Source organism: Pipistrellus kuhlii, unplaced genomic scaffold, assembly GCF_014108245.1.
Source record: "Pipistrellus kuhlii isolate mPipKuh1 unplaced genomic scaffold, mPipKuh1.p scaffold_m20_p_1, whole genome shotgun sequence".
In the NCBI taxonomy this organism is placed as follows: domain Eukaryota; kingdom Metazoa; phylum Chordata; class Mammalia; order Chiroptera; family Vespertilionidae; genus Pipistrellus; species Pipistrellus kuhlii.
The window spans coordinates 24057806-24075387 of NW_023425404.1; the positions used below are offsets into that span (position 1 = coordinate 24057806).

General features: G+C 44.6%; 1 protein-coding gene across 3 annotated transcripts in view; it reads left to right on the forward strand.

Annotated features, from left to right (window-relative positions):
• The first annotated feature begins 2082 nt into the window (after positions 1-2082).
• Positions 2083-17582, forward strand: part of ARMH4 (armadillo like helical domain containing 4) — a 103067-nt gene continuing 87567 nt past the window's right edge. The window contains exons 1-2 of one of the 3 annotated variants that reach the window (XM_036435355.2): positions 2083-2228; positions 12407-13838. In XM_036435355.2, coding sequence (XP_036291248.1) covers positions 12464-13838 — 1375 coding nt within the window. In that variant the 5' untranslated portion in view covers positions 2083-2228; positions 12407-12463. Of the gene's footprint in view, positions 2229-11312; positions 11336-12406; positions 13839-17582 lie in introns of those variants that run through there. The other 2 variants (XM_036435345.2, XM_045580203.1) reach the window with 2 other exon arrangements.

The following is a 17582-nucleotide window of genomic DNA, read 5'->3' on the forward strand; positions in this document are numbered from 1 at the left end:
AAAAAGTTAACAACATCCATTACCTGTGGATTTACCGATTTGACTTTTAGAGAACACTTCTCCTGATTTAGTTTGTGTGATGCTGGGCGAAAGAGCGGATCTTATTATCACTGCCATGTACCAGTGTTGTAAGGGGTGGGGAAGGGGATAGGGAAAGGCAGGGGCATGCTCCCTGGAGGGAGAGTGCCCTGGGAACTCTGGGTTTTAAGGGCAGAGATTTTAGGGGAGGTCCCAGGGAAAGATCTTAATAGAATATTCAGTAGCTTTCCAGGTGTGTCCTTTCAGGGTTGTGATCGCCACTGATGGATTGGCCAGCACCAGGGCAGGGGGTTTTAATGTCAGCCCTGGCTGGCTTTGTTGCTTATCTGGGCCTGGGGCTAAAATACAACTGAGGCCTAGATATTATCTCTAGGGAGGAAAAGTCCGGGGTCCAAACTGCATTACGAACCATATGCTAGGGGAGGAAAAATAATCCCGGGGGGTAAAGTGTCCATTGCTTTCCATCCCGATGACCTCCTGTACGTGGCCCATTGTCCTTGTTCTGCTCACTAATTGCTTACAACACTAGCTTTAGCTGTTGAGATGAATTGCGTTAATCAGATTGCTTAAAGCAATGTAAACTATTTTGGGGAGGATAAAAGACTAGGATAGAGGAGTTCCAATAAGATCACTTTACTTTTTGTGCATAGCTGAAATAATGTGCATCGAGGAAAAGGTTCATAGGAATTCTATTATGGGTAAAAGGTAATTTTGGAGAACGAAACTTAGCGTGTAAAGCGGGTCCAACCTCATTGATTAGGTTGTTTTAATTAGTACTATTATTTGCTGCATTTGGGTCAAGTAGACCCAATTTTGTGGATTTGCTGGGAATCTCACCATTTACTACATGACTGACAAATAAAATGTTGAAACACAACTTGGGCAAGCTGGGTGTGACTTATTCACCTGGTGGGTATTGAATCCAGGTAGAAGGCCTGGTCACAGTACAATGTGTAACCTTGTATTGCATTGAATACACACAAAAAACATAGCTTAAAGAGTCAATTCAATATTCCATTTAGCAACTTTGTTGACCATCTTTCTAGAAATACAAAGATAATATCTTCTAAAGAGGCGTGGAATAGGTAAGATAACAGCATACAGTTGTGCTTTGTGTTAGGTGTGGGGGTCAAAGGTGAAGGAGCTCTTACCCTGATTTCAAGGAGTTTACAAATAACTGAATCAGAACTAAGACAGCTATTTAAAAGAAGGTAGTCACTAAATATAAGAGATAAGGCACGTGGAAGGTGCTTTGCAGATAGAAAGTGTTGTGAGGATTGTTCTAGAATTGACCCCTCGTTCCTGACACTTTTTTTTTTACCTACAGTTAGGAGTAATAGAAAAATAAAACAGTCCCTGAGATACTAAGGAAAGAGGTAATGAATAACCTGCCATTAGCCATAAGACCTTGGGCAAGTTCTATGGCTTTCAGCCTCCACCTGCTCCCCTAACGAGTGGGGATTACCCAAATCGACCTTTCAGGGTTATTGGGCAGATCAAGCCGGTGATGAGGGAAGGAAACATACAGCATTGTGCCCGAGAGGAGCAAAGGGCTCAACAAACCGAGACCCCTTAGTAGCACTTATTTTCAACTTCTCTGAGTGACTGAGAAAAGGAACACTCCGTGTAGGGCTAGTTTACAGGGTCCTGTTTAGGGGCAGGGCTGTGCGGCACCATTTCCCTAAGGAACGTCCTCGAGCCCCCTCCTCGCGCCCTTTGCCCTAACCAAGGGCCGGAGAAATTCGAGCTCTTAGAGCGAAAAGACGGAGCCTGGTTTCCTCTCCGCACACACAGAGGGAAAGCTGCGGCAGAAGAAGCCCAGGCTTCCAAGAAGGGCAGCCCGGTGGGGGGTCGCGGGAAAGGGGAGGGGGGGACTCCGGCGCCCCGCCCCGAGCGGGACTCGCCCCCGCCGCTCTGTCCCCAGCGCCAAAGCAGAGGAGGGTGTGCGGACTCCGAGGGGCGTGGGACGACCGCATCGCATCGGGTGTCGGGGCAGCTGAGCCGGGGCGGGCACGTCGTCCGTCCAATCCCTAGCCGAAAGGGCGGCCTCATGAATAAGCAACAAAGCGGAGCGCCCTCCCCCTTGGCATCGCAGAGCGAGGAGCGGGCCGCCAGCGCTGCAGGGGCCGCCGCGGGGATGCCGAGCGCGGGCGCCGCTCTCCGCGCGCTGCTGGGCTGAAGGCGCACAGGTGAGGACGGCCCGGCGCCTGCCCCTCGGGCGGCCGTGGCTGCGGACCCAGGGCCGAGGAGAGACGGAGCCCCAGCCCCGGGCAGCGGGGGGTCGCCCGGGAGCTGCGCTGTCCGGGGAGCGCGGCCGTCCGGGGCGGTGCGCCCTGCGCCCCAGTCGGACCGCGGTGCGTGGCGCGGGGTGCGCGGGGGCCGCTCCGCCAGCGCTGGGCGCGGCGCAGGCCTCGGAGGACCCGCCGCCCGCTTCGCCCCAGCGCAGCCCAGCCCAGCCTCCCCGCTCCGCACCGGCAGGCAAGCGGGCCTTTGTGCTGGCGGAGCTTGCAGGACTAGCTGCTTTTGTGTGGGCTTCTCTTTCTTTCCTTCCTCCCATCCCGATCTCGCAGCGGTGATAGAGAAGTTCCCGAAGGCTGCGATCTGCTCTTTTCAAAGCATCGATCGCAGGGTCTCCTCTGCCAAGCGGTGCCCAGCGGCCGGGGAGCCAATGAGGGCTGGCCGCGGTGGCCCCCGAAATGTGTTGTTTGTTACTTTGCAGAAAACAAACAGTTGAGTGCTTAGCGCGTAGGTGTTACTGAACCTCCTAGCTCAGACCCTGGCCGGTCCCCTGGCAGGAGGATGCTCCTTAGAAAAAAGGGCACTGAATTGGAGGGAGGGCCTGCGGATTAGATGCGGAGGTCAGGCTCTGCCTGAGATTCCAGGAGGGCTGTTGGGAGGTGCCCAGATGTCTCGGTAAGTCCTGGGCACTGACAGAACCCGACCTGTGCAGATTCTGAACATGGGGAGCCCTGGCTGCTGAGGAAGCAGCCAAGGACTTTTAAGTGCTGGAGTTCTTAAAAGATGAGAATCCTGCCGTCCCAAGCTGATCCCAAGGGTCTGCCAGGATCCTGGCACCTCGTTTCAGGGTAGAGCTGCGGTGGAGGAGAGGAGAGAGGCTGCTTTCAAGTGTCTGCCTTCCTCGTTTGGAAGTTTTAGTTTGAAACTTAAAGTGGAGAGGGAGTGGTTCACAACTCCACCCATAGACCTCTGAAGGATTTCTTTTATAGGGAGCAAAATGTGTGGCCAGAATGTGCCTGCCCCCCCCCCCCCCCCCCCCTTTTTTGTGTGTGTATTTTCCTGGTCACAAGGGATGCTGCTGGGCTTCAAGGCATCTCATGTAAGCCAAGAGCCTACAGAGTCACACACCGACTTGCTCACTGGCCCGCAGAACCTCACTAGCATCTATTCAAAGAAACTCAAAGCTGGGGTAAGGTCTTACAGCATCAGAACATTGGTACTTATTTTTTACACACAGTAGAGATTTTAGGGTAGGCTTACTTTTATGAACAAGGCAGAGTCGTTACATTTGTCCTAAGGATGAGCCAGACACTTATGCGGCAGACTTGATAGGGATTGTGTTTATTCACAAAACTCCCAAGGCTGAGGGAGTCTAGTGTAGCTACAGCAACAGCTAACCAGGGAGATGCGGATTTGTCTTTGTTTTCATAGGAAGTTTCTTACCATTATGTTCTGGCATTTCGTGCTACATTTTTCAAGGTCATAATTTGGTGGTTCTACTGATACGGTTTGATGCTAAATGTAAGTATGGCATCAATCAGAGGAAGCTGGGCTTACCCAGTTCCACGCTTTGACTAAAGGTGTACTGCACTGTGTATTCAGCAGTTTGCCTGAAAAATTAGTGTATGGAATTGTATTTTTGTTTACCGAATGTTGTTGATTCTCACAATAGGGAAGCTGGTGTTCCAAGGGAACCTGGGTTTAATCTCCGTAAAATGAAACTCATTTCCTACTAAGATGCATGGTCAATCCTGTTTTTTTTCTTGCTGTGTATACTTGGTGATTATAAGGAGAGTGTCTGAATCAAATTTCTGCTTGAAATGTTGCCTACTATGTTTATTCCTTGAAATATCTACCTGGGGATTTGAATTACTTTCTCCTTAATTGCAGCTACTACTTAGAGACCTTGTATAGCCATTGAGGTTTGTGAAGCACAAAGAACAGAAATGAAGTGTCAGATTGGGTCATTGAAAATAACTTGTATGATGGATGGACAGGAGCTTGCTGATCAAGATTGATTAGGGCGGGATTCTGCAAACATGAGATGATTCCCTGGCCACTTTGTATGAGAAGCTGAAAGGCGAGGCTCCAGGGACATAGTGAGGAGGAAAAAGGATGTTACGGATGCTTCAAATTGCTTACATTTCTGTAGTTGGAGGGCAGTGCGTGTCAGGACCAAGCTGATATGACTTCCATTCTTCAAACCATTTTCATGTCTATTTTCACTTTCTTGGGTTTTCTTCCGCCTTTTGAAGAAAACAGAAGAAACATTCTTGTTTCCATTTTGCAACGAGGAAACCCAGTTTCAGTGATTTTGTTGCCTAAGGCAGAGCTGGAACTTCAAGCCAGTGTTTAAATCTTCAAATCTAGCTTCTTTTAACTAGGAATAAGATGATGTGGGCGGGGTGATAAGCACAGACATCTTCCCTTGTCTCCAGTGCTACAGTGCAGAGGATGGAGCTGTGGGCTCAGCGTGTAGAACTTAGTGGAGACCTGCAGGAACGGGAAGCCCTGAGCAGGGAGTTGCCAGAGTAACCGTCTTGCCCAGCCCACTTACCCTGCTCCTGGGGGACCATGCTTTTCTTTGTGGTTACTCTATTCTCCCTCCTTCCTCTGTGGTCAGACATGCTGCTGAAAGGATCATCAGTCATTCCAGCTACTTAATTTATAGTGAAAAATGACTGGGGACTGATGATCTTAAAGCCACAGTATCAGGCCACTGATGGTTGTCAAAAACACAATGAATTGGAAGGGTACCTTAATGCCGTGTGCCACCGTTGGGCTAATGGGGTCAGAGTCTTGATAGCCTTGCTCTAGACAAAGGAAAAAGCTTTGGCAGTGAGGACCTTCAGGACTCCAAGAAAAGGTAAGGCAATGACACATTCATCATTGAGAGTCAGGAAAAACACACAAAAGAAAGATGATCAAGACACAGACAAGGAAGGGAAAGGGTTTCCTGTTCCCTCATCAATCACAGAATCAGTAATTGGGTTTTTAAAGGTGAGATGGTAACTGGGAAGCAAGTTGACCTGAAGCTCCGACACTTGTCACTTGTTACTGTTAATCTAGTATTTAAAATGAAATAAACACTGAAAGCCTAAAATATAACAGAGATGATAACACGGAAGTTATTACTATTATTAAAATAATATGTTGTCAACATACAGTTATATATGGACTAGAGGTCTGGTGCACAAAATTTGTGCACTTAGGGGTTGGCCAGTTGGCCAGGGGTTGGCCAATCTGGTGCACAAAATTTGTGCACCGAGAGGTTGGCCAGTTGGAAAGGGACTGCTGGAGGGCTCCAGGGCATGTTTGGCCCATCTCACTCAGTCCTCATCAGCTGGACCCCAGCAGCAAGCTAACCTACCAGTTGGAGTGTCTGCCCCCTGGTGGTTGGTGCATATCATAGTGACTGGTCAACTGGTCACCTGTCTGCCCCTTGCTGGTCAGTGTGCATCATAGCAATTGGTTGACCAGTCAACTGTTTGCCCCCTGGTAGTCAGTGTAGGTCATAGCGAGTGGTTGGGTAGCCTTAGCATATCATTAGCATATTATGCTTTGATTGGTTGAACAGCTGGACGAGCGGACACTTAACATATTAGGCTTTTATTATTGTTGTGGGGTTGAACCCTGAAGTCAAAATAAGACCACTGGAGGCTGCTAATTGATTAAAAAAAAAGCAGGCAAGGATTTATTGAACTGGCCAGGATGGTTGTGAGAGCACCACACGCAGGTGGAGTCCACACTCACTATCGCGCCGTTCCAGGTGTAGGCAGTCCTTTTAAAGGTCTAAACCACAAAAATGTTCCTTTGTTCTAAAATTCTAAATTCTAAGTGCTGGGAACAGCCCACAGGGTCATTCCCAGCCACATCCTGCTGGACATTGGAATGTGGCCTTATCTTGTGAAAGCAGATAGTATAGAAGCAAAACTGAGCAAAGTTAATCTCTAAAGGTTATCTGCAGTTTCAACTTCTGGAACTACCGAGTCTATGGGAGTCAGTCTCCTGTGGTTCTGGTCCACAGACACAGGAAAATTGCCTTAGCTTCCAGGTCTCAATCTGGAAGCTGAGGTAACTACCCTATTGTTTAAGCAAGTAAGTGAGTGCAGAAGCCAGAATAGCAGGGTTAAAATTCAGACAGCAGTTTTCACCTAAGTATGGTTGCTACCATACTTCAGTTATATAGAATAGACCATGAAATGTCATTGAAAATTTTACAATATAAAATGGAGACCCTGGTCACATTCATTTTCACATTCTTGACTGGTTATTTATATTCACTTCATGCCAGCAAATGTTTATTGAACACATCCTCTATGTGCCTAGCAATTATATGGCAAGCAGAGGAAGCTAAAAGATCAGTGTTTGTATGGAAGGAACATTACCTTATTTGAGGCGATCAGATTACAGACAAAATTATTTGTGCTAGAGAAGGTGGGAGAAGGGTGGGAAGAGAATGGGTGAGGCAATTCTGTGACAAAAGTTAGTACACAGGATGTGACCTGGGGGGGGGGGTGGGTAGTGAGGGGGGGAGGGTGTGGTGATCTAGGGTCGGGGAGAAGGAAGGAACGCTGACTAGTGTGGTGCCGTGAGCAAAACTTAGAAACCTGAAAGGAGTATGGCATAGAAGAGGGCAGTATACCACTTGGCAATGGTATCTGTACTGGGCACTAGTGCTGTGGGGTTGCATTACAGATATGGAGTTTGGCAGTTGTACGTTTGGGGACCTTATGTATTTTGGGAAGGCAGAGAGTTATAGTGGCAAAGGCAGGGAACTGGAAGTCTGAAAGAATTCACAAATTTAGAAACAGACATGATCACATAGGCAAGTTAATTCTCCTTGACCAGCCTGCAGTTTTCTCATCCAACAAAGAATGGAGATCGATGGTGGTACCTATCTTATTAGGTTATTGTTAGGATTGAATAAGATAATTTATACAAGGCACTTACAACACTTGACTTATAGCATCGCCAAATGCTAGTCATTTTTTATTGATTATTGTCATTTTTATCCTTAAGAATAAACCACTGGATTGTATGAAATGGATTGGAGAGGAGAGTCTGAAAATGATAATTAAGAGGCAATTAAAATAATAACACTTCAGTGATGTGACAGAAGGGGCAATTCCAAGAGATACTGTGAGGAAGGATCCATAGGAGTTGTGAATCTAAAATATAAAGAAGAGAAGAGTTCAAGATGACACCGAGGATTTTTGATTGAGTTTATTTTAAGATAATTGAGACACACAATCTTATTAAGCAATGAAATCTCTCCCTGTTTCTCCCCCCAGCAAAGCATCGTGTAGGTGAAGTGTAAGTGAAGAAGATGGCGTGTTTTAGGTGACCTCCAAGTAACTTCCAGTAGAGGAGGAGAATCTGAGGTTAGGCAGCTTTCTTCCTGAAACCCCAAACCAGCTATTTATGGTATTTGTGTTTATCCCCAGAAAATAAAAATATCAAGCAGATTGTCGCCAATTTTTTTTTTTTTTTTCAAACTCTGCAGCCCTCTTATGTCTTGAGTACTCTTAGGCTAACACTCATGCTCCTTATGAATTACACCTGCAGTGCACTTACCTTTGAAAAAAGTAGCATTGTCACTGCTGCGGATGTTTTTCATGCTGGTCCCCTTTGTGTGTGTGTGTGGGTAATACACCGAACACCGCAAGTATAAATTCTAATTGGAAAAATAGTGGCGGAGTGTTTTAAAAAACTGGTGATTAAGTCTAACAAGATGGCTAAGGCTTTATTTTTTTTTATGTTATCTTCCATGTGTCTTTGAAACTCGAGTATGCCTAGACCTGACACAGATCTGGATTCTGGACAGTATCCATTTAAGATCGGCAGAGATAACACTTGACAGGACAGCTTATCTGCCCGCAGGACCGCTGGGCCATTAGCATACCTTGATAGCGAGTGATGGACAAGGTGCTCCTGACTTGCTCTGGCAGGGATGCTTTTTAAGCTGTTAGAAGTTAATATCCACCATCAGTTAGCAGTTGGGTTAGAGCCATGGTGGACAAACTGCGGCTCTCGAGCCACATGCGGCTCTTTGGCCCCTGGAGTGTGGCTCTTTCACAAAAGACCACGGCCTGGGTGAGTCTATTGTGAAGAAGTGGCGTTAGAAGAAGTTTAAGTTTAAAAAATGTGGCTCTCAAAAGAAATTTCAATCGTTGTACTGTTGATATTTGGCTCTGTTGACTAATGAGTTTGACGACTACGGGGTTAGAGTTTCTTTATGTGAATTCATTTGCCCTGATGGATACAATGAAGGGAAAGCAGCATCCAAAGTTACAGTGTGAAGGAAACGTTAGAGAAATCTTTTGTTTGTTTACTAAATATTCGTATCACTGAGACAAATGATTCTAATAGGCAATGAAGTCCCCCTTCCCTTTTTCTCCCCCAGCACAACGAGGGGAAGAATAAACCACTGGATTGTCTGAAATGGATTGGAGAGGAGAATCTGAAAACATTCATCTGTTTGTTCAGCCAGTGTTTACTGAGCATTTCCTCTGTGCCCGGGAGAGGATACCATGCCGAGGACAAAAGACAAGGCCTTCAAAATGTGGTTGCAGGTGGTTATGTAGGTTTAGAAATATTGTCATTGAATTGACAATGGTCAGTCTTTTTAAATTTATTCTCTAATGTCCTGCAACTCCCAGTGGGGGACACCAGGCTCATGGGAGTGACTGCGTGAAGCTGTTCCATGCTTTGAAAGATGGAGGAAGGCCTGGAACTTGAAGGTCATCTACCAATTTATCTGAGTCACAGCGTGTCCCCTGCTGCCATTTCTGCAGGCTGTCTTTCCTGCTTCTTTGAGAGTTCAGGCGGCCTTGTGAATAGCGGAGAGAAGGAGCATATGGCCACAATACACAGGCATAGAGTAGGCTAGCAGTGCACCCCACTTTCCCGCTGTAATTGGATTTAGAAAGCAGGTGGCCAAAACTTAATTACAGAAGTAAAGTCTTTTAGGGCAATGGCAGAATTCCTTCCACACAAATACTCTAAAGCTCAAGAGCTAGGCGAAAATAAAACCTTGAAGGAAGTCTTGGTTTCAGGAAGGCAGTTGAGGTTATACTAAATCTTAATTCTTTGCCTCTTCCCTGCCCAGGCTGATTTGATCACAAAATTCTCCTCTGGGTCCACATGACTCCAGAACATATTAAAATAAAATTCATTCAATCATTTGGGTGCCTTTGCCCGCTCAATGGCAAAATTGTGGGGATATAAAGATATTGTGTTTTTTATTTTATGTCATATAGATGAAATGTGAAAATGAGAGGTAGAAGGAATTTCAAAGATTATTTTAACTCCTCATTTTGTCAAAGGAGAAACTGAAGCCATTTGGCCAATAGCACATAGCAAATTTTTTAAAATTTCTTTTTCTTTTTTCTTTCTTTTTTTGATTTCAGAGAGGAAGGGAGAGGGGAGACAGAGACAGAGACAGAGACAGAGACAGAGAGAGAGAGAGAGAGAGAGAGAGATAAACATCAATGATGAGAGAGAATAATTGATCCGCTGCCTCCTGTAAGCCCCCAACTAGGGATTGAGCCCAAACCCAGGCATGTGCCCTTGACTTGGAATCAAACCCAGGACTTTTCAGTCTGCAGGCCAACACTCTATCCACTGAGCCAAACCAGTCAGGGCTCACATAGCAAGTTTTAACAACAGTGAAGCTAGGAGTCAGGAATAATTTTTCTGATGCTATTCCATGACCCTCTAAACCTGACTGCTACCATTATGTCTCCCCACCACCCAAACCAGGTTTAAAAAAAAAAAATTCAGATTTATTTATTTAGTATTTTTAAAATTCTCACCAGAGGATATTTTCCCATTGATTTTTTTAGAGAGAGTGGAAGAGAGAGGGAAAGACAGAGAGAAATATCGATGTGAGAGAAACAGATTGATTGTGCCAAGAGCAGGGCCTGGCCTGGGGAGGAGCCTGCAACCAAGGCAGACGCCTTTGATCAGAATCCACCCCGGCCCTTTGGCCCTCAGTCTGGGGCTCTATCCACTGAGCCAAACGGTCCAGGGCTCCACCCCCACCCCCACTCGCAGGTTTTTATCCAGAAGCATGGGAGCTTGTAGGCTAAGCTTTTAGGCCACACCTTTCCTTTTTCTGGGACGTTTAGTAAGATTTCATGGAATGGGAAAAATATTTGTCTAGGAAAGGGCAGCTCTCTGAACAGATCAGAAATGAACCAGAGTCCTGTAGCTTTTTCATATCTTCCAGTATATAGGGTTTCATAGTTCAACTTGTCTGCACAGAAATATGAAGGTGTGATGTCATCAACTATGAGCACTCATGCTTTACAGTTCTCATGTATTTTTGTTTTAAGGAAGGAAAATAGAGGCGGCAGGTAACCAAATCTGTTACCTGGGTACGAACTGGGATGTTTTTTGGCTCATCTAAAGTGATAACTAATAGTCCACGCCATTCCCTCTCTGTTAAATATCTTTTTCATATTCTCTCCTTTTAAAACAATGCTAACTACACGACATTGCAATTCAATATTTAAATAAAATTGGTTCAAACCTTGATCCTACCTATAGGGAAACTTAACATTTCACTATCTCTGAGGATTCTTGGCAGGGGCTGGGCAGTGGCTTATATTTCTCCTAGTCACCTCTGGCTTTGATGTTTTTCTGCTGCTAAATTTATGTTCCTGACATGCTGTTGTGTTTCTGCACTTGGCACCAGGACGCCTCATGACATCAGCCCATTCCTGTATTCTCCCATAATACTGTGGATTCAAACTTTTTGTGTAACAGATTAGCTTCAAACTTGGTGGCAATAAATGTTTATTTATTATCCCATCCCATCCCATTTCTGTGCAGTAGGAATTTGGGAATAGCTTAACTCTGTGGTTCTGGCTCAAGGTCTCTTAAGAAGTTGTAGTTGAGATGTCAGCTGGGGCTGTAGTCATCTGAAGGTTTGACTGGGGCCAGAGGATCCGTTTCCAAGATGACTCATTGATGTGGTGCTGGGAGTTCGGCAAGATGCCTCAGCTCTGCATCCAGGGGGTCCTCTTTCCTCATCTAGAAAAGTTCAGCCAAAGTGAGCACTCATTTATGTTTTTTAAAAACTCATGAATGTAACTGGTATTCAGTATTTTGTGATGACATCTATCTACACTAATAAAAGAGAAAGATGCAAATTAACAGTACCTTCGTGACGACCACCAGACAATCAGGAATGAGTATGCAAATTAACCCAACAAAGATGGAAGGTTAATTTGCACACACTGGTGCAGAGCAGCTGGGAGCAGGATGCTTGTATCGTTGTCATGGTGACGACCCAGGTGTTCTGCACCATCGCAGCCACTCTGGGCCTCCGGGCAGAGTGAAGGCGGAAAGGCGGCTCCAGGCCAGAGCAAAGGTGGTGCCAGCAGCCAGGGGAAGGAAGGCCATTCTTGCACGAATTTTTGTGCACTGAGTCTCTAGTATATATAAAAGCTTAAATGACTGGTTGGTTGGTTGACCGGTCACTATGATGTGCACTGACCACCAGGGGGCAGATGCTCAATGCAGGAGCTGCTCCCTGGTGGTCAGTGCGCTCCATAGCCAACCTCCTGCAGCCAGCTAAACTCTGGCTGTCCCTCCTCTAGGCCGGCTGGCCAACCTTTCACAGTCCCTCTGGCCCCTTTCGGCCCTGGTCACCAGCCAGGCTGAGTGACCCCCACCTGTGTGCTAATTCGTGCACCAGGCCTCTAAGTTTTAAAATATACTTAAAACGTTCTTTGAATGTAATGTAAGTAAATGTAAGATTTACTTTTTATATCCTGGACATTTCTATAGTCACTTGACTACATGATTAATAGAGGAGTTTGCGGAGAATAATGTGACTCCAAAGGTAGTTTATTTCAAGTAGGTATTTAGGAAACAATGAACTGCGTATTTGAACTATGAGTACCTTTTTCCAGAGAGCATCACATTAAATCAGCTGCAGAATTCTGAAGGGAAAAATGAACTGGGTTATCCACGTCTCAAAGGTACAAAGAAATAGAACAGTCCTCTCTTACACACCATCTCTGAGCATAAAGTCAAGGGGGTTATTTAACTCTTTTCAAAGGGGCTTGTTTACAAAATATATTTGTGTGACAGTTGGATATGCTTTGTTTTTCTGCAGGACTCAATCACTGCAGTTGTCAACTCTGCCACTTGATGTGCACATTCCTCTTCCACTATGAGAAGACCAAGAGTATTGTACATCTGCCTGGCTTTCTGTAGCCATCTGCTCCTCAACGGTGCCACACAATGTTTGGCCTTCCCCACAATGGGAAGAGGGGAGATAGCACATGCTCGTGAAAAAAGAGGGCAGCCTGAGAGGATAAACACGGATGACCTAGGAAATAGCTCCATTGCTTCCAAGGGCAGTCCCCAACCCGTGGTCTCTGAAGATCCAATGATAGCATTAGCCGGACCGTCAGCAGTGCCATTAAATAAAGTTCCCCCACTTAGCAAAGAGGCCCATCCTACAGGAGCTGGGCTCATGCAGCCTAACAGCCCTGGTGTCCACACTGCTACTGAGCCAGGGGTCCCACCAGGGGAAGAAGTGGTTGGTTCCAGCCGGCCAGAGAGAACGTCTCCCGAAAGCCTGCTTCCCAAGGCCATGGTGAACAGCCCTGTCGTGGCAACTGGTTCTTGGGATGTGGATGAGAAGGAGGAACTCTTTAGTAGTACCAACACTGAGCCCACTGTAGAAGGGACTGCCGAAGCAACACAAGGTTTTCTGAAGTCTGTGGACAATCAGTTGTTTACAACTGAAAGTCAGGGAGGCGCTAGTCTGGGACATTCACCTTCATCCTATGTGAATACCAGCAAAATACTAACCACCAATCCAAGGACTGAGAAATCTGAAGCAGACACAGATCAGAGGATAACTTCTCTTCCTGGTGCAGAGCCCATAGCAGGCACTGAGCCCGGAAACCTCATGTCCGATAGGGAGAAGCCCTCACAGATGACAGCTGGTAATACCCAGGCAACTGCCACCGTGCACGGGCTTGCAACCCCCGAGTACAGCCCGAGTGTTGAGGCAGAAACTGACAGCCTGCTGGGAGCCCCAGAAGTCCCAGTGAGTGTCAGCACAGCTGTTCCAGCCACCTCTGTCACAGGCGATGAGTGGGATGACACCAAATTAGAGAGTGTGAGCCAGATAAAGACCCCAAGGCTTGGAGACAACACAAAGACTCCGCTGAGAATGGAAATGTCTCCGACAGCCCAAGTAAGCCCTAATGGGGTGGAAGGCGTGGAAGGGGACGAAGCTCGGACAGAGGCTGCACAGATGGGTCTGGGGCTGCCTGAAGGGGAGCCACACTCGGAGCCGGCCCTGCTAATGGCACACGGGGAGGGGAGATCATCTGCCGTCACAGATCGGATTGCCTTCACTCCCACAAGCCCGATGGAAGACACAGAAGTCTCTGTTGTGAACCTGTTTCTAAACACTGCAGACTCCGTGGAGCCCACCATGGAAGACGATGCCGTGTTTTTCTCAGAGACCACTGTTCCCATCTCAGACTATGAGTCTGAGGCTTATCAACCACTGAGAAATGCATTTGAAGGTAAAAGAAACAAAAAACAAGCTTTGTTTAGTTTGGTGTGCTTCAGTTTGGTTTTATCATTTTAAAAAATGTATATACTTTATTGATTTTTCACAGAGAGGAAGGGAGAGGGATAGAGAGCCAGAAACATCGATGAGAGAGAATCATCGACTAGTTGCCTCCTGCACAACCCCCACCAGGGATGTGCCCACAACCAATGCACATGCCCCTGACCAGAATCGAACCTGGGACCCTTCAGTCCACAGGCTGATGCTCTATCCACTGAGCCAAACCGGTTTTGGCTGGTTTTATAATTTTTTAAAATGGAAATATAATTGTCATTTAGCATTGTACTAGTTTTAGGTGTTTTATTTTAAAAAAATGATGATTTAGAAGTAACTTCTCTATGCCACCTCCTGCCTCCATGGGAAACTCATTAGGCGGGAGTGAGGGTCACACCCTGGGTGTGCAGGATGCTCTATGAGCCTCTGGGGTGCCCTTAGCTTTCTACCCGGGTGGATTGCCTATAGCTTCCTGGTGGCCACAGTGTAAACAAACCACCCTCAGAACCAGAAATCTGGGAAGCCTAGTTTCCAAGCAATGCATGAAGTTTCTTTCCTAAAATTTCAGGGATTCGTGAGAATCTGAAAAGACCCCATGGATTTTCCTGGCTGGATGCTCCAGCTGTGTAGCATTCAGTGCCCACATCCGTCTGTTATGCAAGGTTTTGTGCAACTTGAGAGCCGTCCCCTCCCTCCCCCACCTCTCTGAGGGGTAATATTCACTGGGGAGGTGAGAAAGAGGTGATGGTGTGAGATAAAATATCTAATCTTTTTACCTGTAGGCAGAATCAGCCCTCACTTGGTGCTTATTATTAGTTATCCAAGGACACCCAACGACAAAGAAAATTAGCTGAGACACCCATGAAGCAAAAATTAGAACTGGCAGCAACTGAATTTAAAGGAACTGTATTTTGGGCATTTTAGGATATTTAAGTACTGTAATTCTTTCACTGATGGAGAAAGACGAACTTGTTTTGTTATTTGCCTTCAAATGACTTCAAATCTCTGTTAAAAAAAAAAAAAAGTAAGTTATTGCCCTAATTGGTTTGGCTCAGTGGATAGAGTGTCAGCCTGTGAACTCAAGGGTCCCAGGTTTGATTCCAGTCAAGGGCATGTACCCTTCATTTTCAGTATTTGTTTAACAAATATTTATTGAGTGTCCACTAAGGGCCACACTCTGACACCCTAGATATATATTAATAAAAAACCAAAACAAGAAAAAAAAAAAAAAAAAAAAGCATGTACCTTGGTTGTGGATACATCCCCAGTAGGGGGTGTGCAGGAGGCAGCTGATTGATGTTTCTAATTCTCTATCCCTCTCTTTTCCTCTCTGTAAAAAATATTTTTTAAAATATTTATTTAAAAAAGTTATCTCAGCCCCAACCGGTTTGGCTCAGTGGATAGAGTGTAGGCCTGAAGACTGAAGGGTCACAGGTTTGATTCTGGTGAAAGGCATGTACCTTGGTTGCAGGCACATCCCAGTAGGGGAAGTGCAGGAGGCAGCTGATTGATGTTTCTCATCTATGTTTCATCTCTCTATCATTCACCCTTCCTCTCTGTAAAACATCAGTAAAATATATTTTAAAAAGTAATCTAAGTTTTAATAAAAAAACAAAAGTACACAAAAATACATAAAAATTACGCCTAAATAGGTATATATAGACCAGTGGTATTTAAATGGGGACAGTTTGTTTGGGACATCTTTGGTTGTCCCAGCAGAGGGGTGCTGCTGACCACTGGCACTAGTGGGTAGAGGCCACGGATGTTGCTACATACCATATAGAGCACAGGACAGCTCCCCAACAACACAGATTTAACTGAGCCAAAATGTCAGTGGTGCTGGGAAGCCCTGATACAGACTTAATATTCTTCCAACACTACATTTCGAAAATGTATAAATATATAGGAAAAATGTGAAGGAATTAGGTATATGTTTAAGTGGTATAATAAACAATGTAAGAGACTAATTTATAGATGAATGTAAAAATACTCCTATCCTTGATATATATTTATTTTATTTTTATTTTTTATTTTTTGCCAAAAAGCTTTAGGTAAATATTTATCTCTTAGTATTAACCGTATAGTTTTTTTTGTTTTTTTTTAACTTTGTTTTCCCCAAAAGAAGTTCATCTAGAAATAAGGGAAAGAAAAAACCAATACAGATAAGTCTTCTCTGCTGCCTCGGTTCTGCACTGCCTATGGCTCTTGGCCTTTACATGCGGGAGTGATACCATCTGACAAGCCTTCACGTTTGTTGCTGATGGATAATATTTTTATTTTATTATGTGTGGTTGGTTAGATAACAGCATGGACAAGGAAAGACAGTGTAACTTGCATATGCTCCTTCCGATTTGTTTTGGAATATGTACAGCTTGTTACTTCTGCTAAGTAGACTAATTAGTGGAAAGTATCAAATTAGTAATATGTTTTATAAAGTGTTATTGGGATTGAATTAAAATGATAGAAGATTGAATTTTACATGTCCAATTCATTTTTTTTAAAAGGCTGAAAGATTGCCTTAGCCAGTTTGGCTCAGTGGATAGAGCGTCGGACTGCGACTGGAAGGTCCCGGGTTTGAGTCTGGCCAAGGGCACATGCTCAGGTTGTGGGCTCAATCCCCAGGAGGAGGCATACAGGGGGCAACGGGTCAATGATACTACTCTCTTATCATTGATGTTTCTGTTTCTCTCTCCTTCTCCCTTCCTCTCTGAAATCAACAAAAACATATTAAAAAAATAAAATATATAAAAGACTGAAAGACCCAGTATAATGGAAGTTTTCATAGAAGCTTCCAGAAAATGTTTTGTAAGTTGGTGTTTAAGTTCATGAAGAGAGTTGAGTTCACATGACCAGGATGATATTAGATATGACAGTACAAGAAGTTTACTTAAATTCTCTGTAACACTTGAAGGTATTCCTGGAGCATTGAGTCATATAGTTCCAGATTATTCATTGCACAATTTAATCCATGATTCTTATGTACTAGACTTGCATTAGTTTCTAATAATGCAGCCTAAAAAGTAAAATGAGTTTGGTAATTGTCTGATTATTATTTTGAGTATTGAGTGTAGTCCTTACTTAGTTGTGACTACCTCACTTTTAATGGGCAACTTCTTTTTTTTCTAAAACGAACACAGTGCCTGGTGCCTAGTAGGTGCTCAATAAATACAGGGCCAGTGAATGAGTAAATGAGAAATAAGAACTTTTCAGACTGAAATTATACAATTTGACTATCTGCATTGTCCTAATTAATCTACCGATATCAACTTCTCAATGGTCTTCATAGAGAAGCAATCAACTCCATTTGCTTACATTTTTTGTTTTTGTTTTTGTCCCATAGAGTTAAAAAGAATGTCTGAAAAATTGAGATTGTTGGAAACAGTAGTTAAGGAATAGCCAAAAAGCTTTCTACCCATTTTCTGGTGATTATAAGAATTTTTCAAAATTAAGCCATTCAATGGCCAATCATTTTGGTTTTTGGGACTACTTAGGACATTATCTTTTCAGGATATGCAATGATTTCTTGGTGTTTGGGCATTATGAATGGACGAGTACCCTGAGATTATCAGTCTTTGGATTCAGCCTGTTCTTCAGCCAGTTCTGTTGAAGATCAGGTTTTAAAAGTAATTATGATAATTACTATATTTTATTTCTACAGGAAGTAGAAAGAATGAGAAATGTGGAGAAATTTTTTTCAATTTTT